Genomic DNA, 26358 nt, shown 5'->3' on the forward strand with positions numbered 1-26358 from the left:
AACTTTTGTGTAAAGTTCCCGAATTGTAGCCAATTCAGCTCTAATTGTCAAGTTACTATATCAAGCCAAGACTTAAGCTACTAAATTATCAAATTCATGCTAAAACAAAGCTTTAGAAAACCTTTGCATTCATTATACCTGGCATATTAGTATTCTTTCAAACTGCCACTTTGATATAGTTATTGTTGGATTCTGCATACAAGAAGAAAAACTTCAGGTTTTGTCATCTAATTTGCCTTTCAGCACTTGTGATGCTATAACTGAATCAAAGTTATTAGGGGGTGCTTGGAAGAACCTGTGTTCTTCAAATACTATTCTTCTCTTTGCTAGGATCGACCTTGCTGTGTTACTAGGGAAGACACCTTCTTCAATGGAGAATGAGTCAACCAATATGGATCCATCTCAGGCTCCTTCCCTGGCCCAGCCTCTGGTGTTCAGTAACTCAAAGCAGAACACCATATCACAGCCTGCATCAGGAAGCACCTTCTCCCATCACAGCATGGTGAGTAGGGGAGAATCTTCACCCATTCCTGTCCCATCCTCTTCAAGAAGTAGTCAGAAGTTTTTAGTGTCTGTTTTTCGAGTCTGTTTGTTGAGTATAGAAATGGTGGAATACAACTAGCTATAGGTAAAAAGTTGGTCTCTGGCCAAATAGGGTCCTATAATAAGTTTGAAAGAGTTAACACAGTATTAGATAACTTCAAGAAGGAGAAAGAGGTTGTTTCAAATCAAATTGTGAACACCTTTTTTTCTACTTTATGGGGTTGACAATATTATATTGTTTGTTAGGCAACAGTCTTTCTTTTTTCACGATAGAGGCAGAAATTGCATTGTTTCCATAAACCAAACCCTTCAACAAAACTATGTACCACGTGACTTGGTTCAAAAATCCAGGGTAGTTAAATTGAGCCAGAGTATGATACAAAGCTAGATAGAGACTGAAGCAGGTGCTGTTCTGTTAAGTTCATCATATCTTGAGACAAAAATGATTCTGGAAGTCTGGGTGAAGAGAATTAAGATTTAGAGAGTCTTCGTATTGAAAGGTACCTTGGAAATCGTCTAGTTCATGCACTTCATTTTATAGGTGATTAGATGGAAGCAAAGTTTAATGACTTGCCCAAGGTCACAAAGCTAGCTAAGAGTTAGAGCGCAGTTAGAGCTAGGGCTAGAGTCTAATTCTTCTGACCCCTAGTACTCTTTCCAGAATGGGGGTAGACTGTTACAAGAAGATTTAGGAGGGAGAAGATGGTATCTTGGACTATGGTTGAGTATCTTGTTCAAAATCAAATTAGCTTGTCCCTCTTAATCTTGTTCCCACACATTAACCTTAGTATAATGAAGCCTTGGACTTAATAGAGCTGTAAAATGCGGTTGGAGCCTGAACCCTGCTGTACATGGAATTAAGACTTTTACATTCTGATCCTAAAGGGCTTAGGTTTCTTGTTGTCAAAGATACGATGCTAGAGAAATACCTAATGGTATTAACCTATGATATTTCCCATTGCTACAACTTCTCCTTCATACCTACGTGTTGCATGTTTTGTGTTAGGTTAAGAATATTTGCTTGATTCCTTCCCTTGTTCAGGTTATGAAATATTTCTACATATTGCTTCATGCTGCATGACCTTCTAGAGAGAAGAACCATAAATTTAATTCATAATTGGATTATCAACTCCTTGAGGTCAACATGTAGTATAGTATGAGGGTTAGATCTGGAGTCAGAAGATATAAGTTGAAATCCTGGCATTGCTTTTTACTATCTATCTGTGTGACCTGGGGCAACTTGCTTCAGTTCTTCTGACCTAATTTTCCTCATCTGTAAAATGAGGGGGTTGGATTAAATAAATCCATTCCAGCTTGAAATCTCTGATTTTAATCTATTATTATTTTATATTTCCAGGACCTCATATAATGAGGGGCTCAAATATTGATTGAATTAAATTGATTTCTTTTTTTCCTGGGCAGTCATTTTATTAATAGTGCTAGCATTTTATTAATAAAAGAGGTCAGTGGCACTTTTTAAAAAAAAATTATTTATTTTTAGTTTTCAACATTCACTTCCATAAGATTTTGAGTTTTAAATTTTTTCCCTTTCCTTCCCTCTCCCCAAATGGCATGCAATCTGATATAGGCTCTACTTATACATTCACATTAAGCATATTTCCCCATTAGTTATGATGTAAAAACAGTTAAAACTAATGGGAGGAACCACGAGAACGAAGCAATAAAACAAAACAAAGGAAAAGGAGAGCAAACAGTATGCTTCCATCTGCATTCAGACTCCATAGTTCTTTCTCTGAATGTGGATAGCATTTTCCTTCGTGAGTCTTTTGGAGTTAATTAAATTGATTTCTTATAAATTATATTTCAGTATTGGCTTGTTTTAAAAATTACCTTAGAATTCTAGTATTTTCACCTAATTGTGATATGTCATGTTGGATAATGAAATATTATGAAGCATTTGTCTAGTACAAGGGTGGGGCACTTGTGACCTCAAGGTGCAGGTTCCCCACCCCTGGTCAAGTACCTTGTACTAGAAAAGTTCTTTATAATTCATTAGAGATACGAGATTGTCTCCTGTAATCCTGTAACTTTCACTAGAATTTCTGTAATTTATTTTGTTGCTATTCCTGGTAGAGATAGAGATTGATTTAGAATAAGAGAAATTGTACCTGAACTGCAGTCTTATAAATTTTAGGTGTGAGGAAGACTGCTGGCATTATGATGTGGTAGATAAGTGCTAAAGGAAGATTGGTATAAATTGCCTTCTTTGCAGATCTTCTAGAACAAATGAGACAACTTGATTGATGTGGAATGGGTTTGAGGTGGCTTTATCTGGGTATAAGCATTAGGCTAGTTCTTCCATCCACAGATTCGTGACATGGCAACAATAAATTCTAAAGTATAAGCTAGGACAGCTGATAGGACTTGGGTTGAATCATCTTTTCTGTTTTTAAAACTCAGATAAGGCATAAATCTGATGATCTGCTACTGAAGCCATAAGATTTGACTTATCCAGTGTAGGGTTTGTGAAAGCCTTTTGATTTCATCCGTTCATCTCATCTACTTATGGGCAGAGAGGAGAAACTCCCAAGGTGTCCTTTGGCTTCTTGTGGAAAATCTAGAAGTGGAAATGAGTCTTGCATTATTGGCTAAAATAATATTTTGGGTTATCTATGTTTAAACTATTTGTGGTTTTCTTGTCCCTCATTGTCATGGATAATCAAGTTGGTTGTTTTATAAAAACAGCCATTGACATTTTTCCCTGCAGGAGGTATGAAGGTATAATATGGGCTTGACTCATCTGGCCTATGTCACTCTAAGCTAGTGATTCCATGTGAATTCCTTAGTGAAATTCTGTGATTCTGTCTTGATCTGCAGGTGAGCATGCTAGGAAAGGGGTTTGGTGATGTCGGCGAAGCTAAAGGTGGTAGCACCACAGGCTCCCAATTCTTGGAGCAGTTCAAGACAGCCCAGGCTTTGGCCCAGTTGGCAGCTCAGCACTCTCAGTCGGGTGGGAGCACCACCACTTCCTCTTGGGACATGGGCTCTACAACACAATCCCCATCGCTGGTGCAGTATGGTAAGGGAAGACAGGAGGTCAGAGTCCTTATTGTTGGAATGTTGCTGCTAGTGGGTAGGTAGAGATGTATGGTGGGGTGATAAAAGGGGCAGCCAAATGACTCATTTCCCACATTAGTTTTCCCTGGCCAGATAAGTTGAGCCCAGGCAGTTGGGGAAATCACAGGAATTTATGAGGCTATAAATCTTAATTCTTAACTGATTGAATGGGTTCCTATATCCTGTCTGGAGGCCCTGCATTGACCAGGAGATTTCACAAAGTTTCTTCTGGTTCACCTGGGTTGATTGTGAAAAGCAGATATTCCAACTTTGGAGAGTTCAGAACTTGACAAAAGAGTCAGCCCCAAGGAGCTTCTCTGTTTTATATCTCTGCCCTAGAATGGTGATGGTGTCAATCAGAAGGAAGCCAGCCTCTTGGTCTGCATTGAGAGAGTACTGATACTACCCTTTGCTTGGTCTCATACATATACATCTATTTTTCTCCAAACAGATTTGAAGAACCCAACAGATTCAGCAGTCCACAGCCCATTCACAAAACGCCAGGCCTTCACCCCATCTTCAGCCATGATGGAGGTGTTTCTGCAGGAAAAGCCACCTGCAGTGACCACCTCTACAACTGCACCTCCGGCCCCTTCTTCTCCTTTGCCGAGCAAGTCCACCTCAGCTCCACAGATGTCCCCGGGGTCTTCAGACAACCAGTCCTCCAGCCCCCAGCCGGCTCAGCAGAAACTGAAGCAGCAAAAGAAAAAGGCCTCCTTGACTTCAAAGGTACATGATCTCTTAATACTTTGGACTGTGGGACCTGGCATCGTTTTATGAGGGCCTGTCAGGATAGATATAGGCACTAACTTAAGGCAAGTCACGTTCACGGTCATAGGGGAGTTAGTTACACCCCTAACATGTTGCCTTCATTTAATATTTTTTTATTTAAATTTTTATCAATTTTTTTTACAGCACCTTTATTTCCCATTGCATCTTCCCTCCCTCCTCTCTTCCTTTCTCAGAGAGCCATCCTTTCTAACTGAGAAGAATAATTGAGCAAAATGCTCAACACATCAACAAATTCTAAAATTAGTTGCAGTGCTCCATAGCCATGATCTCCAACTCTGCAAAGAAGAGAGGGAAGAGCATTCTTTTATCTCTAATTAGGAGCCAAGCTTGGTTATCATCATTTCCCAGCATTCACTTTGGAGTTCCTCCATTTACAATATTATAATCCTTGTGTACATTATTTTTCTGATTCTGTTTACTTCATTTTGTATTAATTCATATAAGGCTTCCCAAAGTTATCAATATTCTTCATGTTCATTGGCTTATTAACAGCACAGTAATACTTGCTTATATTTGTATACTATAATTTATTTAGCCATTTCCCAGTTGATAAGCATCTACTTTGATTACAGTTTTTTGACAATACAAAAAGTGCTTATTTTAATATTTTGGTTTATGTTGAGTAGTGGGAGCTACCTGGGGGTGTAGTGAAGAGAGCACTGGAATAAAGAATCAAGAAGATTTGAGTTTAAATCTGGTCTCAGACAGTACTTGGGCAAGTTACTTAATCTCTGAAAGACTCAGTTTCCTCATCTGAAAAATGGGATAATAATAGTATCAACCTCACAGGATTATGGTTAGGATCAAATGAGGTAACACTTAAAGAGCTATATAAACATATTCGCTATTATCATCTTCATCCTTGGGTGAAAGAAAGGGTGGACTGATTTACAGTTACGTGTCTATTTTAGTTTAGTAATATGTGACATTGAAATCTTCAAAAGTCATAGAGTAGTTTAACTTTATGAACCTGTTAAAAGGTTTCACTAAATCTCACACCTTCTTTCCTATTGTCTCCTTTCTACAGATTCCTGCTCTGGCAGTGGAGATGCCTGGCTCAGCGGATATCTCAGGGCTAAACCTGCAGTTTGGGGCATTACAGTTTGGGTCAGAGCCTGTCCTCTCAGAGTACGAGTCCACTCCTACCACGAGCGCCTCATCAAGTCAGACTCCCAGCAGTCTGTATACCAGCACTGCAAGGTACAAGTCAGAGCTGCCTGCTTTTCTGTGGTTTAGGTTCATGTTGCTTTAAAACTGTTGAGCCAAAACTAGCCTAAATCTGTTTCAGGTAGGGGAGAAGAAGGGAGTAGTAATTTGTGCCTTTTTGGCTCCTCTGGTAAATCTTCAGACTTAATGCAGTTGATGTATTAAATGTAGGCTTCAACACACCTGAAAAGCTTGCTGTCATTAGCATTTTGGAGACAGCTGGTGGTGCAAGGGATAGAACCCTGCACCTGGAATCATGAAGACCTGAGTTCAAACCCAGACTCAAGACACTTGCTGTGTGACCTTGGGCAAGTCCCTTTGTTTGCCTCAGTTTCCTCGGCTGTAGTAAAATCTATATAACACCACCTACCTTGCAGGGTTGTTGTGAGAACTAAATGAGATAATATTTGTAAAAGATTCTTAGTGCAGTACCTCTTGGATAGTATTATATAAATGCTTATTCCCTTCCCCACTTAAGTGGTATTTTAAGTGTGTGTATGGGGAGGGGGCTAATGTAAGGTACATGGTAGGTATGGGTAGGTGTGAGTACAGTTGCATAATGTAAGTGACATAAAAGATGTGAACAGATCTGGAAAAAGAGTTGTTAGAGTGAGGGATGACTAATGAATAGCTGTAGGGTTTTTTTTTGGCTTTTTTCCTTGGCTCCCAAGGAGAGTGGTTAGCATATGTAACAGAAAACCTTGGAGTTACATGATCTTGTCCACCTGTAGCCACAGGTGTGAAAAGACTCCTTTCCCAAGTAGTTAACAATAATTTGCCTATTAAACTTTGAAGATTTAAAGTGAGGAATGAAGTTGAATAAAATATCAGGCAGTACGAGGGAATGAAACTAGATCATCTCAAGGATATCTTTTTGTTGACCTTTATAGTTATATTAGTAAATGTTTGTTGAATTAATGGAGTCCCCCAGGAATTAAGTAAAATTTGCTTAAGTTGAATAATAGAGGATGAACCTGATACTTAGGACTCAAAATGTAAATATTCATTGGGCTGCCCATATTGATAGCAGTATTCCCATTCAGATTGTTCATGGCTTTTTTTTTCCTCCTAAAATGGGAGAAAATTAAAGATCCAGAATAGCTTATTCTCCTGAAGGAGTGAGTGGAGAGGCAAAATAGATATTTTGTCTCTCTCTGGTTACTTAGCTATTGAGAGAACAGGAAATGGTTTGATATCGAAGGTGCTGCTGCTTGGCAAGAATCAGGACCAAATGGGTATAAATAAGAGGGAGGTAAATTTCAAGTGAATGACTACTTGTCAGGGAATTTATAAGCCTGATACAGACTGTAGCATAATATTTTACAGGTTGGTGTTGTAGATGATGGAATGGATTTAAACTCGGATCTTCCTGAGTTTAAATCATAGCTGTGTGATCTAGCTGTGTGACCCTGGTCAAGTCACTTACCCTCCATCAGTTTCAGTTTCCTCATTTGTAAAATAAGGATAATAATAGCACCTACCTTGCGTAGTTATAAAGATCACATGGGACAATATATGTAATTCAGCAAACCACAAAGTGCTGTGTAAAGGCTACCTATTACAGATATTTAGTATTGAATGTTGTAGAGGTTCTTACATGGATTTGGAGTTTGAACTCTTGACATTTAAGGTCCCTCCTACTTAGTTTTACATTTGGCGAATCCTTTGTGCCTAAGTTGGCAGTCAGGTTTTCTGAACTATGTTGTTGCCTGTACCACTGGTATTATGGGCATATGTTGTATCCTGGCAGTTGCCAGGAGGAAATGGTAGGGATTTGGATTTGGTAACTTGGTGTTACAGGATTTCTGTATGGGGATTGAGTTAGCCCTGTAGCTTGGTAGGGCCTTTCCTGACAACCCTGGTCTATTAGTAAGCTTGACTTGTTCCTCACGTGATTATGTGTTTCTCTGTTCATCCCACATAGTGAGTCTTCATCCACAATTTCATCCAACCAGAGTCAGGAGTCTGGCTACCAGAGCGGCCCAATTCAGTCGACAACCTATACCTCCCAAAACAATGCTCAGGGCCCGCTCTATGAACAGAGATCCACACAGACTCGGCGGTACCCCAACTCCATCTCCTCATCTCCCCAGAAGGACCTGACTCAGGCAAAGGTAGGTTGTTTAGCAGCCCCTGGGAGGTGGTTGGGAGAACAAGGGGACAACATCCCTTATGGTTCAACATTTCACTTTGCTACAAATGCTGCAGAGGGTCCTTGGGGAGCACCTGGGCAGAAGCAGGAAAGGAGAGCACATTGCTGCGATTGGGCCAAGCCCAGCTGACTGTTCTCTTGGCACCAAAGAATCATTCTCCCTGGAGGAATAAATGTAAAGATCCCAGCTGATGGAGCGGGGTTTGTGTCTAGTCCAGTGCCTGCCCCATCTCATTGGGATATCTGATTGCTAGAGTGCTAGGTGCATACCAGTAGACCTCATCTGGCTTTGCCTCGTGGCCAGTTGAGGGGGACAGTGTATGCAAGAGGAAATGTGGAGTGACTGCCAGATCTATAGGCTGCCAAATTAATGGCTTGGCTGGACTGCATTACTTCCATAGACATTCCCCCTAAGGATCACTGATCTGGTTCTGAGAGTCTTTCCAGCATCTTTTTAGGGCTCTGGGCTTCCATAGTAGATTGGGGGTCATCACCTGCTATACCCTAATGCATATACATCTTCCCTTCTAAGACTCCTGCAGATTCCTTTATCTAGGTGTGGGGAGTGTTAATCCTTTGATTAACCTGTAAATTTCCTTTGAATTCTGGAAGAGGAGGCTTGCTGATAGAGGCTGAGCCTGGGCAAATGCTAACCTGCCCTCCCTCATTTGGGTCTATCTATTTCTTGCTCCAGAATGGCTTCGGCTCCGTGCAGGCCACACAGTTACAGACCACACAATCTGTTGAAGGTGAGTGTTCTTCAGTTTTCTCTCTAATTAAAGGTGTTTTGTTTTGTTTTATAAACTCCTTTCTAGTATCTGTATAATCAGCATTTCTCAAACTCGATTCCACAAAGCTATTAGAAAGATGTCCGTGAAAAAGAAAGTTGTATCAGCAGACAGACACAGCAAATCAGACAACCCATCTGCTTTGCTCTCTGTTAGTTGTATACATGTGTATGTTCCGTAATTACAGAAAACCATTAGATGGGGTGAAGAACGTTGGGATCGAAAGGATAAAGTTTCTTGTTCATGTAGGATCAGATTTTAAGCATTTCCAGTAGTACCATATAATACATAATCAGTTGATTATTGGTTTTAGCAGAAGAAATTTAAAAGATTAGAATTTATTTCTATTGATGATTTTTTTAAAACTATGCTTTGTGCAGAAAAAATGTGAAAGTGTTAACTAAGAGGGACAGTAAAAATAAATATTCACAAACCCAGTTCATATATAAAAGAAATATATATGACAGCTGTATTCAATTTGTGCTTCTGGTGATTCTGATGTACAAATTATTAATGATACAAACTTTTTTTAAAAGCTCTGGCAAAATTGTAAAGATATTTATTGATCAATAAACTGAAATAAAAATTATAAAACTCTTTCAAAGTGGAAATGTGATGAATCAAAGCAATCTCCATCTCCCCCCCCCAAAAAATTTTTGCTTATATAAAATAAATGAGGAAATAAAGATTTAATTATCTTTATAGGGTAAGCTATTAAATCCGTGCAACATTCTCATTTACAAAACGCCAGTAGGTAAAGGCTATATACCCTTTGCGCTAAAGCTGTTTGTAATGCTGATAGATTTCGAATAACATGTGAATCAAAGGTTTTAAAAAGTCAACATCATTTGATGATAGTTATAGATATTTACAAATATTTTAGAATTTTTACTGGAAGGGTTCTATGTAAGTCTTTTAAAAGTGAAAGGTTCTTCCATTGTAAAACATCTGCAAACCATTGCCTTAGATGATAAAATTATAGTCTACTGAAGAGAATTCTGAGCCAACAATTGGGAAAGAGTTGTCGTCTTCTGTTCTGACTTATTGATCTTGGCAAGTCCTAAACATCCCTTTGTCTTAGTTTCTTTGTTTGGAATGGAGATCATGATTTCCCTCTTCCATTATGAAAATGATATGAAAAAATATTTTTTAAATGAAATGAAAATAGTAACTTCAAATATTTGGAGTTTTTAAAGAAAATCTGTTATTAATAATTTTACTTGCTTATAGTTGAGGCCACTTTGAATAGTGGCCACATCTTTACTCTTTCCCTGCAGGGCTTCTAAAATTGTAATTTCCCTTTCCCCTTTCTTCTTAGGTGCTACTGGCCCTGCGGTGAAATCTGACTCACCCTCTGCTCCCAGCATCCCCCCTCTCAATGACACGGTATCTGCAGCTTCCTTGCTGACCACAGCCAATCAGCACTCATCTGCATTGGGTGGCTTGAGCCACGGTGAGGAGCTTCCAAATACTACCACCACTCAACATAGCAGGTGAGTAAATGGGGATGCTGCTGGTCACTGTAGCCCTCTGGGGTCCTTGCTGATACTTAACAGGTCTACCTGAGTGGCATATGGAGTACTTGATTTGAAGTCAGGAAGTGTTTCAAATTCTACCTCTAGCAGAATGATCTTGTTAAGCTTAAATGAAATAGTCTATGTGAAACATTTTGTGAATCTTAAAATTCTGTGAATCGGTGATTGTTGCTGTTGTTATTATTATTATTAGCAGAGGTTGCTATAGCCTTGGCTTTGCTGTAAAGCAAAGAACTTTGGAGGCAGAAAGGAGTTTTCCTTCATTTTCCAGCAACCACTTGTTTTACTGATCACTTCAAATAGAGTGATTGATGGCCTTCTGGTCCCTTTGGTTCTCCACCCATTCCCTTTTTTCATGACTCCTTGCCTGATTTAGCTTCCCAAGAAGAAAGAGATGGCTGAGGTCCTTTGACTGAAAATACTTTCTCTATATCTTTCTAGCACATTATCTACACAACAGAATACACTTTCGTCATCATCATCTTCTGGGCGCACTTCAACATCAACTCTTTTGGTGAGTATAAGTTGATATTGCAGCTGGGATGCAAAACTTCTTTATATTTACTACCTGTTAACAGGAAACTCTTCATTCCCCACTTCTACTCACTTATTTTGCGACCCTGAGTCAAGTCATTTAACTCCTCTGTAAAATAAAAATGGTTAAAAAAAGAAAAACAACCCAAAACAAAACACCAGGATTTGAGATGAATTTGGTGTGAGCGTGTGTGTAAATGCTTTGCAAATTCCTTGATTTAAAAAGGTTTCTTCAGGGTAAATAACAAATTTGCAAATTTTCTTAAGAGCTTAGAAGATTACAGTGAGAATTCGACTACAAGAGGATAGAAGTGACAGGTGATGGCAGGTGAAGTGAGGGGTGAGAGAATAGACCTTGCTAGTAATTGAGTGGTGCGACCAATCATTTGAACCTCAGCAGTGGACATTCACAAGTCAGTATTGTAGTTGTTGAGTCATTTCAGTAGTGTCTGACTCTTTGTGACCCCATTTGGGATTTTCTTGGCAAAGATACTAGAGTGGTTTGCCATTTCCTTCTCCTGTTTATTTTACAGATGAGGAAACTGAGGCAAACAGGGTTAAGTGGCTTGCCCAGGGTTACACAGTTAGTGAGAGTCTGAGGCCAGATTTTAACTCAGGAAGATGAGTCTAACTGACTTCAGAACCAGCTCTTTATCCACTATACCACCTAGCTGTTGTAGTAAAGTTGTGCTAACAACATGGCTCCTGAAAGTTCCAAAAGCATTGTTACCTTTTTTTTTTTGATTGAACCTGTAATTTTATTGGTATAGGGAACTCCCTTTACCGGTGCAGATTGACATGTTTTCTTCAACTTAGAGAGTTGCCTGAGGCCCTCAGAGGTTAAGTCATTAAGTCATAGATTCAGAGGTAGAAAGTACCTGAGAGACCATCTATGACCTTATGAGTCATTGCAGCCTCGAGTGGTTCTCAGCCATTATATAATGCCTTCTTTTTCTCCTGGTCTGGTATATGCATTACATCTGTATCTGAACTGTTAAAATGGAGGCCAAACTTGGAGCTTTTGACACCAGAATTTCTTCTTTTTTTTTTAAAATTTTTATTAATTTATTTTGATTTATCAGCAATCACTTCCATAAGCTTTTTGAGTTTTAAATTTTTTTCCCTCTCCCTCCCCAAGATGACACACAATCTGATATAGGCTATACATATATGTTCCTTTTAAACATACTTTCACATTAGTCATGTTGTAAGGAAGAATAGGAGGAACCACAAGAAAGAGGAAACAAAACAAAACAGAAGAAAAAAAATAACAAAAAGTATGCTTCAGTTGCCATTCAAACTCCATAGTTCTCTCTTTGGATGTGGATAGCATTTTCTATCATGAGATTTTGAGAGATTTGACCAGAATTTTACCAGTTTTTTTGTGGCTTTGCCCAGGAATACGAATAAAAGCAGGAAAGTCAGTGATTTTAATAGGGCCTCATTTTGGACTGTTAAGCAGAAGTTTTAAGATCTCAGGTTTCTTAGAGAAAAGGATTTGAATAGATATTTCAGGCCTGCCTTTCAAATATCCTTTTCCAGTCTACTCTGGAACTCAACTTAGCCTGTCTACTAGACTGAGGCTTGCAGAGGTTAATTGAGTTGCCTAGTAGCAGAGCTGACCTTCTGATTCCTGTTCTAGTGCTTGCTGCTATACAACATGAACCTTTAATAGGGCTAAATTTCTAGGGATTTTAGTTGGAATTTGAATTTATTGGGGGGGTCTATAAAACTGCTACCTATTACTGTGTTTGGGAAGTTTAAGTAATTGTCAGCTTCTTGAGGGCAGGAACTATCTTGTCCTTTTTGCATCCTCAGTGCTTAAAATAGTCCCTGGCACATAGTAAGCACTTAATAAATGTTTATTGACTGACTAAATTTAAAATTATCACTGAGCTGTAGGATCCTTTTACCATTCTTATGATGGTGAAGGTATTTCTTTCTTCTGTGTACCTTGAGATCATAGGTCCATAATATTTAGAGTTGGATTTGCTAGCCCAACTTCCTCATTTTATAGATATGGGAACTTAGACCTGAAGTGGTTAAGGAAATTGCCCAAGGTCATGCTGGTTGAAGAATTAGGATTTCAGAGATATGAATATGGATTTTGAAATTGGGGAGGGGGCACAGCAAGCATCTTATCTAACTCATGTTCTAAAGGAATCCCCACCAGAGCACAGCTGACTGGGGATTGTTTGGCTTCAGCTTGAAGACATTAAAGGAGAGGGGGCCTAGCATGTCTCAAGACAGCCTTTTCCACTTACAGGTAGCTCTAATAGTTAGGAATTTTTTCCTGAAATTAATTCTGAATTTGGTGCTTTGTAATTTCCATCTGAAGGCAAAACAAACAAATTTAATCCCCCTTCACATGACATCCCTTCATATACCTTAATTTGAACTCAGATTTTGTTTCCAAATCTGTGCTCTTTGCATTATACCATGCTAGTTTTTTATGGAGTTCCCAATTATTATCGTATTTGAGTGGGTACTTCATTTCTGACCTGATGACAACTCCTTCCCAGATGATGAAATAACCCAACGCATTGTATCCCAGGATAGTCTTAGATATGAGAGATGTTTTATGGGTGCCATACTCATCTCCTAGTCTTTGTCTGGTGAAGATTGATTACTTAGGCAAAGGCAGCTTTGCAGATCCATGGCTTTGATTGTGTTATAATGAAAGCAGGAACAATTTGGTTGTCAGAACATCTGAATTAAAATTACTGTTGAATGTCTTACTGTGTGTGGCCATAGGCTAAGTCTTTTTACACTTCTTTATCCCTTTATTTTCAATTGAGATTGTAATATTTAGAAGCCTAAAGGAATTTGTACTAGTTATTATTAGATCCTTTTTTCCCCTCTCTCATGGTCTCTATTGGAGGAGGAAGAAACAAAACAGAAGTCATGATTGCTTTGAGTGCATTACATCATAACATTCTCCATCATCAGGAATATCTTCAGGTCTCAGTTTTGCTTCCTTCCCTGTTAATTAGCGGAGCTCCTCAGATGCCTTATGTGAAGTTTCCATATTGGTTATGTTGGTTTCCTCCTCTGTTTTTTGGAGTAACAGGTCTTGGCTAGAATGGTTCTGTGTTTGAGAAACTGATCCTCTGACCTCTGCTAGCTGGAGGGTTATGCTATCCCTACTGTATTGGCATGGGGCACTTATGTAATGTCTTAGGTCTTCTGACTACGAGTTCATTGCTTGGTTAGTAGTGGGGTCTCGGACTTCTTATATACTTCTTTCCCTTCTGCCTCCCCATCTCTTTTTTTGTTTTGTTTTTGTTTGTTTGTAGCACACAAGCGTTGAAAGTGAGGCGAGTCTCCATTCTTCCTCCAGCACTTTCTCTACTGCATCTAGCACAGTCTCGGCGCCTCCTCCTGTGGTCAGCGTCTCATCCAGCCTAAACAGTGGCAGTAGTCTAGGCCTCAGCCTGGGCAGTAACTCTACTGTCACCGCCTCAACCAGAAGCTCGGTCGCCACAACTTCAGGTAGCCCTACTTGGGAGGTGGGTGGTACCTCTTTGGGGTAAGGAGGAAGAGGAATGGTCATTTATCATATTAGAAGTGCCCTTTCTCTTTCAGGAAAAGCTCCCCCCAACCTTCCTCCTGGGGTCCCACCGTTGTTGCCTAATCCATATATCATGGCTCCAGGGCTGTTACATGCCTACCCGGTAAGTGGGATTTGGGGGATGTCTCTGTGCAGAGTAAGGTTGTCTCTCCTTTTCTATTCCCTTTTGCTTCATAATTCTGCCTACAGAGTGGGTACTAGAATAAGAATATTCCAGAATAAGCTAGTTGGAATTGCATACGAACAAGGGAGGTAGTTTTTTTGGGTTTTTTTTTTTTTGGTTTTACAGCATAAAAGAGGAAGAAAAATGAGGTCTAGTCAAGTTATACCGTCATTCATGCCTGGAGTGGCTCTTTAGTGGTTTGAATGTAAATTTGGAATCTCTCTCAATTTCTCTGGAGAAAGTGTTTTCTTTCCCATGTCTCTTTAGTACACTTCAGGGAAAACTTGGGATTTTGGGATTGAATTTTTCAGAATTCTTTGCGAGGTTTGTTGACTCCAAACTTGGCAGAAGATTTCACCTATCCAACTTCCTGACTTCAAAAATGTTCATGTGCTTTTAAAGCTCTTACAAGTACAGAAAAAAAAAACCCTAATACCAACTCAGTAGATAAAAGCTGAGGGGTCACTGAATGATAGAGCATATAGTTATTTGACAAGGCTTTTTAGGAGAGAGATTTTAAGCCAGATTTTGAAAAAGGTAGATAAAAATTGATGAATATATTTTCATCCCAGATCTACCATTAACAGTATAATGCATGCATTACCCTCTTGGGCCTTTTGTTTTTTCCCCTTTAAAAGTGGAAGAAATCATATATGTTCTTTTTCGGCCTTTTAAAGTTTTCTTGTTAAGGAGATAGAATGGAATTTTTTTGTAGAAGCTGGCTGTTGGTTTCACTTGACTCTTTTTTTTTTCTTGTCCTGTCCTTAGCATATAGTATAGGAAGGACCTAGTGACTAACCTTCCCTCATCACAGATACATCTATATTTTTCAGCCACAAGTGTATGGTTATGACGACTTGCAGATGCTTCAGACAAGATTCCCCTTGGTGAGTATGTGGGGTAGAGTCATGACATAAAAAAGGTGTTCAGAGAGGCTGGGAGTTGGTGGGAAGAGGTGATTTGTTAATGCAATAAGGATCAAAATTATGTGACAAGTTTGGGACCCCTGCCTGACATCCCTTAGCGCCCTGGGACTTGAAGTGTCTTGTTTTGTCTATGGCATATCCGGAGAGCCATATCTGTTTGCTCAAGAGAGTAATCTTGGCCATGACTCTTGAGGAGAGGACTTCAACAGGCCTGGGAGATAGATCAGGACTAAGGCACCTTGTAGGTATTTGGGCAACTTAAATGAGCACACCAGTAGACCTTGCCTGACTCTGTCTATAGTCCAGCAGGGGGGACAGTGTGTGCCAGAGGAAACAGACCTTCGGTGAGCTATGGCCAGCACCATCAATGGCCGGTTGTATTACATTACTCTGACATCTTGTTTCGACCCTGTGGAAGATCACTGGGATTGGGACTAAGGTATGGAGTCTCAGCCTGCTTGTTCTGTTTTCTAGGATTACTACAGCATCCCGTTCCCTACACCTACCACTCCGTTGACCGGGAGGGATGGTAGCCTGGCCAGCAACCCTTACTCTGGTAGGACTGGAATGGGGCTAGACGTGATGTTGGAGCTAATGAGACTTGTCCTTCAGGCGTTTTGTCAGCCCCAAGAAGGGGTTGGAACAAACATAAGATGTTAACTTTTGTCTCCTAGTGGAAAAGGCTAGTTGCTGTGGCTTCTTTCCCAGCTTTTCCATGGTTCTACTGTTCATCAGCTTTTTTGAGAAAATACCCTGGCCCATACTTTACCTTGTGACCTCACCTTCTAATCTTAAGTTTCTTGAGTTCATCTTTCCCTCTTTTCCTTGTCCTTCTCTTGGTGACAGTGTTGTTGCCTGTTAGACATCCAGTTTCCTTGGTCTCTATATCTTTTCTGATCTGTCATTATTTTGGTATACTAGCTTGGGAATCTAAATGATCATTAGCTATGTGATCTAGGAAAAGTTGCTTTATCTCTTTGAACTTTGTTGTCCTTTTTTGGAAGAGTCTTTCCCCACTGCTGACAGGGCTGAGAATCCAGAGAGGAGACCTGTAATGTGTTTTGTAGCTGTGAAGGCCTGTGTGAGTGTAGCTTTCACACTTCTATCCTTCATTCTCCTCGTCTCATAGAGATGTAGCTCTTTCACCTGTGTGTATGCACTAGAGGGGAAAGGGAAGCTAACTTCTATGAAACATGACTAGTTGGTAGCCCCCTGCAGGCAGATACCCATAGAGTGAGTGCTAAGGGAAGCCCAATTCTAGAGTGGTGAAAGAGGGCATGGATTAGCAGTATAGTAGAAGAAAGCTGTGTAGAATTTTTTTTTTTGGTGAGGCAATTGGGGATTAAATGACTTGCCCAGAGTCACACAGCTAGTGAGTGTTATGTGTCTGAGGCCGGATTTGAACTTGGGTCCTCCTGAGTCCAGGGCCAGTGCTCTATCCACTGTGCCGCCTAGCTACCCCTGTGTAGAATTTTGAAGGAGACATCCTGGGGGTCCCTTACTGTTGCCTTGTGTGCCAGCTATTATATAGTTACCATCAACACCCACTGAAGTGCCCTCCATGTAGTAGGCATCCAGGAAATTTTTCTGAACTTGATTGTGGTTTTATGAGTGCCTGCTGAATGTTCAGAACTGTCGGGATTGTCAGAGAGGTATAGAATTTGGTAGCTCGGAAAGGGAGAGAAAGTATGGCAGATAAATATTCCAGATGGAGGGAATGGCATCTGTCTGACTCATTGGTATCCAGAAATCATCAAGGAAAACCTTTACACAGTCTTTAGAAGCCCTAGCATGCGTAGTTCTGGGAAATAGTCAGAGGACCTGGGTTTTCATTCTAGCTCTACCACTAAGTAAAAATATGACACTGCATGTTACTAAACCTGTTACTGAGTTTTTACAGCTTTGAAAAGGTATCCTCAGGAAATACATGATTCCACTTTGGCATGAGAGGTGAAGGGGCCCATGTACATTTAGTCTTTCTTGGCACAGGTGACCTCTCAAAGTTTGGCCGTGGAGATGCCTCGTCCCCAGCCCCAGCCACAACCCTGGCACAGCCCCAGCAGAATCAGACGCAGACTCACCACACCACACAGCAGACATTCCTGAACCCGGCGCTGCCTCCTGGCTACAGTTACACCAGCCTGCCATACTACACAGGGGTCCCGGGCCTCCCCAGCACCTTCCAGTATGGGCCTGCTGTATTCCCTGTGAGTACCTCACCTTCATCATTCCCTGGAGGGCAGGTTTCCAGATCTGTGTTCACTCATCCTGACTCTTCCAGTACTACTGGCTTTCTCAGTAGGTGGGAAGGCATTCCTGATCCCAGACTTTGGGGTGGGGTGGAAGATGGGGAAATGGGGTGAGATAATGGTTGTTTATCTCTATGTAGAATAAATGAGGAGTGTATTCTCATCTAGAAATTTTCCACAGACATGTTATTAGCCTGATCTTCCCTCCCCCATTTACCTTCACTTGACCATTTTTGACAGCATTGGTAGGTTCTTAAGACTTTCATCCTGGTAATAAAGTGAGCACTCCACATTCCTTAACTGAGTTCAGTTCCCCTGTTGAACTGACCAATATACTGCTATGAGTTAGTATCATGGGACAGGGTCAGGGCTGTCCTCACAGATCGCTGAGGCCCCACCCCTTTTCTCTTCCAGGTCGCTCCTACCTCTTCCAAGCAGCATGGTGTGAATGTCAGTGTGAACGCATCGGCCACCCCTTTCCAACAGCCAAGTGGGTATGGATCTCATGGATACAACACTGGTAAGCCCAACTTGATCCCAGATGTCTTGATGTTCAGGGGGAGTTGGCTGTGGGGGCAGTCTTGGAGGGGTCACAGTTAGGGTTGGAGAATCCTATGAAGATGAGGTGCTAGACACTGGGCAGTTGGCCTTTAGCTGCCTTTAGCCTCTATTCTGCACCAGCAAGAAAGCTTGGCATTGTGTTCTAGTGCCCACTTACCCACACCTGGGTGATGGTCAGGGCATGTGTTGGCTGCCAGATAGCATGGCTGGTGGGGGGGAGGGGGGAGCAGCGCTGCTGGGCAAAGGGACCTGAAATTTGGTTGAGATGATGCCAGTGGAGGCAAGTGGCAATAGTGTGGCACCAGTAAACTTGAAGGGGATAGATAGGTTCATTGTACCTAGTATTGAATATGTCCTCGGGAGACTGTGGCTGGCTCAGTGCTGTTCTCTTTATGTGCCTAGGTTTTTCTTGTGGTTTCTCTTCCTCAGATATGGGAACACGAGTGAAGTTTAGGGGTGGAGGGTGAAATAGTAATACATTGAGAGCTAGTTGGGAGAGTGGGCTAGGAGAGCTGTATCTTCAGTGGTTCTTTCAGTTGTATGGCCGTTCTCTTTGCACAAGCCTAGTTTCATGTCTCTGCTGATGAGACAGCTCTTTAACAACTCATATTTTTGAGCTCAACCATGAAGAAGGAAGATTACAGGGAAGTGGTGATGGTCCCTGAAGTAGATGTTGGGGTAGAAGACATTCTGCCTGGCATCTGACTGATTTTCTAACTCCCTCAGAGATTCTGAGTCAAGGGGGGAGGACCATTCAGTTTTATTCTTCTTTTCAGCGGCTTTGCAGGTTCAGTTGTGTATGGGAAGGATAATGTTGCATTGGTGGGAGTGGGGTTTGCCTCCTTATGAGTCCTTTAGAGCCTTCAGCTCAGTCGCAGCTCCAGAATAATCTGGAGGCAGCAGCTTTTGTGCTCCCGCCTTCTCTGTGGGAACCAGGTGGGTAAACTATCCAGATTTTTTAATAATAGGGATGGGGCACATGGGTACCTCAGGAGCTGCTAGTGGGGGTGGAGGCATGAAGCTGTAATGTGTGAAGTAGGATTAGTGTTGTGGATCTGGGCTGTGTTTCTGGGAAGCCCCGTCGTGCCAGGTTCTAAGCCCAGCTATCCTCTTTCATTGAGCAGAGTCTCCATTCCAAGCACCTCAGAAGTGTGACTTGGTGAAGAGGGTTATAAACCCCCATCCCTATCACCAAAACATTAGCTTTAGATACTGGCTGGGCCAGGGTCAGAAATCTGAGAGAACAAGATAACATGGGGTTTTGTGGTCTTGTCCGATTACAGAAAAACCAAGGGTGAGTGGGGGCAGCATTGCTACTCCTTCCCCTTTCCTTCCTTCCTTCCTTCCCTTGCCCAAGATTTTAGAGACCTGATGTGATTCATTTTAGAAGCCCCATTCCCCCAACCCTGTAGGGGATTCTGGTCATTCCCCCTCCCTCATCAACCTCTTAAATTCATTTATTTTTATGTATCTGATTCCTTTTAGGAAGAAAATATCCACCCCCTTACAAGCATTTCTGGACGGCTGAGAGCTAATTTGGCCCATGGCTGGGGGCTGTGTTTTGTGTGTGTGTGTGAATTTGCACTGAAGTCTTGTTTCAGAAACCAGACCACTGAGGAAAGCCTGCTGAGCTGAGGCCAAGGCCTTCGTGGCTTGGGGGAATGAGTTGGTGGATACCTTCTGGGCTTTTGAACCTGCCCCCCCCCCAACTCCCCCTCTCGGTGTGTCTGACCCCCGTCTTAACCATTTCGAGTACAAGCGGTGCAGCGCCTCTGAAGCCGCAATGCACACACCCACTGTCGCTTTTGATTTCTGGAAGGCATGTAGTTTCAACTTGTAACAAATATTTGTAGTCTTCAATAAACTGTGGTATTTCTTTAGCTAACTCTGGCGTTCTTTCCGTGCATGTCTCTCTGGACAACAGGAGCTAATATTGTGCTGTGGATATGGGGGATGGAAGGGTGGAAGGATGATCTTGTCAATCAAACCGCAGCACAGCCAGAGAAGCCGCTGGTTAACTTCGTGGTACACTGTGGCCTTCTCAGAAAGAGGGTAGTAGTCTCAACTCCCAGCCTATTGGTTATTGAGGGAAGCTAAATTTGTAATGAACTCCTGATTTCCCAAGCTTAATCTCTGTTCACCTTTCCATTCATTCTTCTCTTTGTCTCTACTCTAAGGCAAGTTATTTGGAGTAGCATTGAGATACCCATGTTAAGAGAGATAGAAGAATTGGCTCTGGGGATCCAGAGCTTGGGCAAAGTTTTCAGAAGCTTAACTGTTGTTCCTGCCTGTTGAAGACCAAGGGGCTGACTCAGATATGACTAGATCATTAGCAACCACCTAATATGTTTTGGTCCCTTTATGAGTCCTCACTAATCCGAGGTAGGGCAGTCTACCTCTTTTCTGTCAAGCACATGTGACTCTTTAGTGGTCCTCATGGATATCTGGATATAACCAAGGTTCTGTGGGTAAGGTTTTGTCAGTGTCTTTTTGGCTCCCCTTCCCAGTCCAGCTTGCACACAATCAGCCTTCTTTTTATGGAGTCATTTTGGGGGAGCTAGATCCTTCTTTGGGAGGAAAGGTGTCAAATTCATTGAACAGTCTCTCCTCCCCAATTTTCTGTCCTTGGCTAGCTAGAAATCTAGTTGTTCACCTCTCCTTGGATCTTTTTCAGACTGTTGGAACCCTTAAATGATATAATATGGAGATCTGATCAACTTTTCCCAGTCATAGGTGCTTGAGGTTCACCATACTAGGGAAGATGTGTTCTTACTGTATATCCTGTTACAACCTTTCACACTGTGTTGATGTGATTATAACTGTTCCTTTGGGGAGAAGGGCATTGTAATCTTGAGAGGATCTTGCCTAGTCCCTTAGTTGGAGTGAAGACCCCTCTAGTTGTTAACCTTAATTTCTTTCCCTACTTCATAGCTGTGAGACTGAGGGTTTTCCTCTTTCTCTGTCTTTTTGCCTTACCCTCTCTCCAAAAAGATATTTATCATGGGAACTGGGAATTTACTCCTAATGGCCCCTGATCAGAGCTAGACAAGGTGTCATAGAGGACTCACATATCTCTCCACCCACAAATGGAAAACCTAGCCCTTCATTCTGTTATGTCAGTGACACCCGATTTCCCAAGGGGCCCCCAGCAGTATCAGCTAACTATCTCTATCAGTAAAGGCAAACCTGTGTTGCCTTTGGGTTTGCCTTCTAAAATTAACTCTTATCCCATCTAGCATTAATCTTATCCTCTTACACACTTCCTCTAACTGGGTTCCTACCCTAATACTTAGGAATCAGAAATTTTGCTTCCATTGCAAATTTAGCTAAGAGAAACATCTAGGGCTTAAAAAGGAAACAAATAACTGACGATATTCTTTGTCCTTTTCCCTCATCTGTCTGTGGTGCCTTGAGATATAGAGTGGAGGCTACCCTGGGAACAGGGGAATGTTTATTGTCAGATGGGAGCTTCCTATACCTGGTCTGGTCAGGACTTGTATGGGGGAGGGATTTTTCTGGCTAGGATGTCCCTTTCTCTGTTGAGAAGGCCTCAGCTGGATATGCAGTCTCCATTTTGAGATGACTGGAAGCTGACACGGCAGGCTTGAATGTAAAGAAGGACTTGGATTCTAGGTCTGGAATGAGTACCTCCAGTGTTAAGGGATAGGATATCAATAAGGCATAAAGATAATATGTGGGGGGATCTTCAACTGTGGTTTGATTACTGTAGAAAATGGCTTGTATCCCTCTCTGGTTACCCTGGAACTGTAGCAGTAGGAGAGACTTCCTTTCAGGAAGATGTGAGACAGGATATCTGACTTAAAACTCTGGCAACTAAGATGACGGGACTATGTAAATGGCATTTGAATTCTCTATTCCTTGTGGACAGTGGCTTCTATGCCCATTGCCTACATGGTGATCTGTATGCCAGCCCCATTTATACCTCTAGCAGACACCTCTGGGAAAATTGGTATGAGTAAATTGAGACTGTGACCACTTCTGAGTGAGCGTGGAGGTCAGGTAAGGGAGACTAGCTGTAGACCCGAGTTGGCCTCTTTTGTTTTGGCATTCACCTTGACATATAGCTCTGGAGCCCGGGAGTTCCCTTGGTACTTGGATAGAGGTTTGGTGCATATTGAAGTAGATGTAATTGGGGTGGGAAGGTGAAAGGGTGAAATGATTTTAAATTAACTTCTAAAAGTTATTGAATTACTGTTGGAATTTGGTTCAGAGGGTCCTGGAGATTGTTTGTGTTAACTCTGGTTTTGGATGTAGGCTTCACTGGAAGGTGGACTGTCACCTTTTACCCATGCTCAGAAACAAGCCAACCTAATCCTTAGGGAGCCTTTGTATCATGGGCTCCTATTGGGACTGGACTGAAGCTTCCCATGAAGTGATCTAGTTGGAAGAGCCTCAGATACCATTACGTTGACCTCCCCTATCAACCTATTTCCCACCTCCACTGACTCAGGAACCAGGGGAAAAGGACAGTCAGCTATGTTAATCCTCCTATTTTTTCCTTTCTCAGGTGTATCAGTCACCTCCAGTAATACAGGCGTGCCAGATATTTCGGGTTCTGTGTACTCCAAAACTCAGGTAGGTCCTTAGCTCACTGAGCAGAGGTAGAGAAGGAGGCTGTTGTAATGATGGTGCAGAGTAGGCCTTGAGCTAGTCAAGAGACCCAAATTCTTGGATCAGGGCATTTGATCTTAAAAAAAATCTCCTTTCTCTAAAGGCTTATCATTTCTGTTCCCCCCCTACTTCTTCAGAATGAAATGGAAGAGTAGAAACGACAGATAAAGATGAGGAGTAACCAACTCTCAGTAATCCTGAGATTGACTGGGATTCTCTTGGCCCTCACTCTCCCCGTTTTTGGCCCCTGCCATTCCTGAAGTGGATGAGTACAGAAAGAAAGTGATGGTAGTAAAGGAAAAGTAGGACCGTAATAGCTGAAGTAAGGCTTTTGGATTATCCATCGATTTGGTTGCTTATTCACTGTTCCCCCCACGATGGCAGCTATCAAGAGTTTACTATAATTTACCAAGGATTTTGGGGAGATGTCCATTTTCGAGGCCATCAGTGCCCAAGAATTTTCAAACTACTTCATTTCTTCTGAGAACTCGAAAGTAGTTCTGAATGCTATCTACCTTTACACATAACAGTCCTAAATTCAACAAGTGTCACTGGCACTTTTAACCTGTAGTTAAATCTCTGCAAGGTAGGCAAAAATAGAAGACAATGGAAGTTAGGATCTTGCTCTCTTGGAGTTTTCAGTCTAGTTCGATGAATTGCCAAGAATGAAGGATGAAGTGTTAGAGAATAAGAAATCAGGAGTAGTCAGGAATGGTCCTGCTGATGCCATTGTGCTTTTCACCCATCCCTGAACAGCAGTCCTTTGAGAAACAAGGTTTTCATTCTGGAACTCCTGCTGCCTCCTTCAACTTGCCTTCAGCCCTGGGGAGTGGAGGGCCTATCAATCCGGCCACAGCCGCTGCCTATCCGCCAGCCCCTTTTATGCACATCCTGACCCCCCATCAGCAGCCACACTCCCAGATCCTCCATCACCACCTGCAGCAGGATGGCCAGGTAACACACTATTCCCCTCTTGTCTTTCTTCCCCCACTGATCCTTTTCCCTACCACTCCTTAAAGCTGCCTCCCCCCTTCCCTCTTCCCTTCCCTTTCCCCATCTATCCCCAGCGCCGGCCATGGGCACACAACACACACAGACACAAGCGTACATGACACAAGCTGCCGGCAAGGGAGTTGACAGAGAGGGGGCCACGTTGGGGAGCTCTTTTCTCAGCCTGATAGGTACCTGGAGGGAGTTTGAGTCCCCTCCCCACTGTGGCACATTTTGTCCCCTATATTTTCCCAATAGCCCTGGACCATGCCCCACCCCTCCCCAATCCTGCCACTATAGCTTTCCCTTCTAACCATGGATTTCTATTGTCAAAGTTTGTCCCTTTATTTTCCATATATCCTGGTTCTGCCTCAGCTACCATATTTGCAGATGATTCTCTGTTGCCAGCGCCAGCAGGAGGAGCAGGTAATGAAACTCTCTGAATGATATAATTGTACCTACCCCCTGCCAGTCCCAAACCCCACTTGCCACAGCCCTGGGGAAATCAAGGAGAAGAAAGATTGCGCGGCCACAAATCGGGATACACAGACACACATAGACACACTCACACACCTTGCTGGGCTCTCCGGCCTCCCCTTCCCTTCTCCTCCTCTCCTTTTCTCTCTTCCCAATTGTAGAAGGCACTTGGCTATTAGAATGGATAGGGTTCTTGGGAAAGCATCTGAATCTTGGGGACCATAGACAAGTCTCCCCACACTACCCTGCTTAGTATATAGGTGTCCAGTGATGTGATGGGGGCGGGGCAGTGGAAGGGGTGTTGTGGAGCCCGTTCTGTTAGTGCCCTATCTCCACAGCGGAAGGCTGTGCTCCCTTGTTTCGAACAGTGCCCCCTTATTTCTAAGGCAGTGCAAATAAGGAATCACACGGATCAAAATCAGTTAAACCAGCTCTTGACCACTCATCTGAGAATCTTTTTCCAGATGAGTGGCCTTTTTGGTGAGGTGGAGGGGTAAGATGGAGAATGAGCAGAAACTGACATAGGCCCTTAGATGAGCTCTGAAGACATCTTGCCCTCTGCATTTTCTTCTTGTCTTGAAATCAGAATTGTGCTATTGCTGACCAGAGAGGGACTAGAACTTCCAAGGGTTCCACCGATTATGCAGACAACAACTTCTTTGGATTAAGGGCTTAAGGGAAAGTGTAGCCTTTGAATGATCTTTTGGCAGTGTAGCCTTTGAATGATCTTTTGGCAGGAGGAGAAATGGAGGAACTTGACAGTTCCCAGGCCTTCCCACCCAAAGGTCCCTGCTAATTGGCCTCCTTTCTCCTCCCTGTCCTCCCCCTCCCCCCCCAACATCCCTTCCCCTGCAGACGGGCAGCGGGCAACGTAGCCAGACCAGCTCCATCCCGCAGAAGCCCCAGAGCAGCAAGTCTGCCTACAACAGCTACAGCTGGGGGGCCAACTGAGGCCCTGGCCCTCTTCACCTCTTTGGCCCCCCTACCTGGCGAGAGGGCCTCTCAGCCTGGCACCTAAGGAAACAGCTACAACACAAAAGCACGTGGAGCGGAGGGTCCTGCTGCCCCCCCTGCAGCCTGCCCCAGGCCTCAGCTTCACTTCTGAAGGCCCATTTCTTTCCTCTCCTACCTATCCTCTTGTATGTAATATAGGATTTGTATTTTTTTCCTTTCTCTTTTTTCTTCTCTCCCTACATTACCCCTGCATTCAAGATTATGAAACTCTTTGCTGTGGGCTCTGGCCTTCCTCTTCCTCTTCCTGCTCACCCTGGTGGTGGGAAGTGGCTGGGGGAGAGGACTCCAAATAGATATCATCAGCCCAACAGCCCTAAGTCTCCCTTTTTATTATTAGGAAAACAAAACAAAAAAGTCATGAATATGAACAGAATTGTCAGATGAATTAGTTGAAGTGGTTTTTTTTTTGTACTGTGTCCTCAAATTTAATGGATTAATGTGTCTTGTATATATAAAAAGAAAACCTCTACCTTCAGCCTCTGCCCATTCTTGCTTCGTCTAGGATGTCCTCAGTCTCCCTGATGACCAGCTGGGTGAATAAGTATTACTGTACCAACTGGGCCTCTACTAGCAGGCTCCGAAGGCAGTGGAATAAAATGAAATCTTCGCCCTTTAACAACTCCTAACCATGATGTGCCGGTGTCCCCTTCTTCCTGACCCTGAGAGTCATTCAGCTCAATTCTCAGAAGTACCTCACCTTTAGTGTTAAACTAGGGAGTGAGAAGGGCAGTGGGGAGAAACTGGGTTGGAAACAATATTTTCAGACAGAAAAGCAATGGAACATGGGCTGCTCTAAACATTACTTGGGAAGCACCCAGGAGAAGGGTACACAACACTGGCAGAACCAGTTTGTGGTTTTCTTTTTCCTTGGGGTTGAAGACCATACTAGTTCTTGCCGTTCTCCCAAAGAGGCTCCTGAACTTTTCTCATTGAGGGTCTTGTTTAGGTAGAAAGTGGTGGGAATAGAGAGCATACTTGGAGAGGGGTAGTGGGGGAAGGTAGCAATAAACTCATCTGACCCCTCCCCCTGGCCACCACACAACTCCAGCTTCCCTTTCCATCGAATCATTGCTATCCTAGGGGCCAAAGGAAAGCTAACCCTCTTGTTTCTACAAAGTTTAATAATTAAGGGTGATGATGGAGTAAA

The 26358-nt window shown here is 42.5% G+C and overlaps 1 protein-coding gene and 2 non-coding genes across 21 annotated transcripts in view; all 3 read left to right on the forward strand.

Annotated features, from left to right (window-relative positions):
* The window catches only part of UBAP2L (ubiquitin associated protein 2 like), a 44844-nt gene extending 19007 nt beyond the window's left edge, over positions 1-25837 (forward strand). For 5 of the 19 annotated variants that reach the window (XM_020991661.2, XM_078156124.1, XM_078156131.1 and 2 more), the window contains 18 exons: positions 331-502; positions 3382-3583; positions 4073-4350; positions 5441-5613; positions 7544-7733; positions 8466-8520; positions 9878-10052; positions 10536-10608; positions 13925-14120; positions 14214-14302; positions 15196-15249; positions 15763-15844; positions 17278-17495; positions 17952-18057; positions 22627-22694; positions 23487-23684; positions 24096-24146; positions 25053-25686. In XM_020991661.2, the coding sequence (XP_020847320.1) occupies positions 331-502; positions 3382-3583; positions 4073-4350; positions 5441-5613; positions 7544-7733; positions 8466-8520; positions 9878-10052; positions 10536-10608; positions 13925-14120; positions 14214-14302; positions 15196-15249; positions 15763-15844; positions 17278-17495; positions 17952-18057; positions 22627-22694; positions 23487-23684; positions 24096-24146; positions 25053-25148 (2476 nt within the window). In that variant the 3' untranslated portion in view covers positions 25149-25686. Of the gene's footprint in view, positions 1-330; positions 503-3381; positions 3584-4072; positions 4351-5440; positions 5614-7543; positions 7734-8465; positions 8521-9877; positions 10053-10535; positions 10609-13924; positions 14121-14213; positions 14303-15195; positions 15250-15762; positions 15845-17277; positions 17496-17951; positions 18058-19583; positions 19984-22626; positions 22695-23486; positions 23685-24095; positions 24147-25052; positions 25687-25713 lie in introns of those variants that run through there. The other 14 variants (XM_078156130.1, XM_078156136.1, XM_078156127.1 and 11 more) reach the window with 8 other exon arrangements.
* On the forward strand, positions 8034-8174 carry LOC144458105 (small nucleolar RNA SNORA58). Its single transcript, XR_013487657.1, has one exon. It is a non-coding gene; the product is annotated as a small nucleolar RNA SNORA58 (small nucleolar RNA).
* LOC144458104 (small nucleolar RNA SNORA58) lies at positions 15553-15687 on the forward strand. The gene has a single exon (XR_013487656.1). It is a non-coding gene; the product is annotated as a small nucleolar RNA SNORA58 (small nucleolar RNA).
* Positions 25838-26358: the final 521 nt, after the last annotated feature.

The sequence above is a fragment of the Phascolarctos cinereus genome, unplaced genomic scaffold, assembly GCF_003287225.1.
Source record: "Phascolarctos cinereus isolate Bilbo 61053 unplaced genomic scaffold, phaCin_HiC Scaffold_5;HRSCAF=322, whole genome shotgun sequence".
Taxonomy (NCBI): domain Eukaryota; kingdom Metazoa; phylum Chordata; class Mammalia; order Diprotodontia; family Phascolarctidae; genus Phascolarctos; species Phascolarctos cinereus.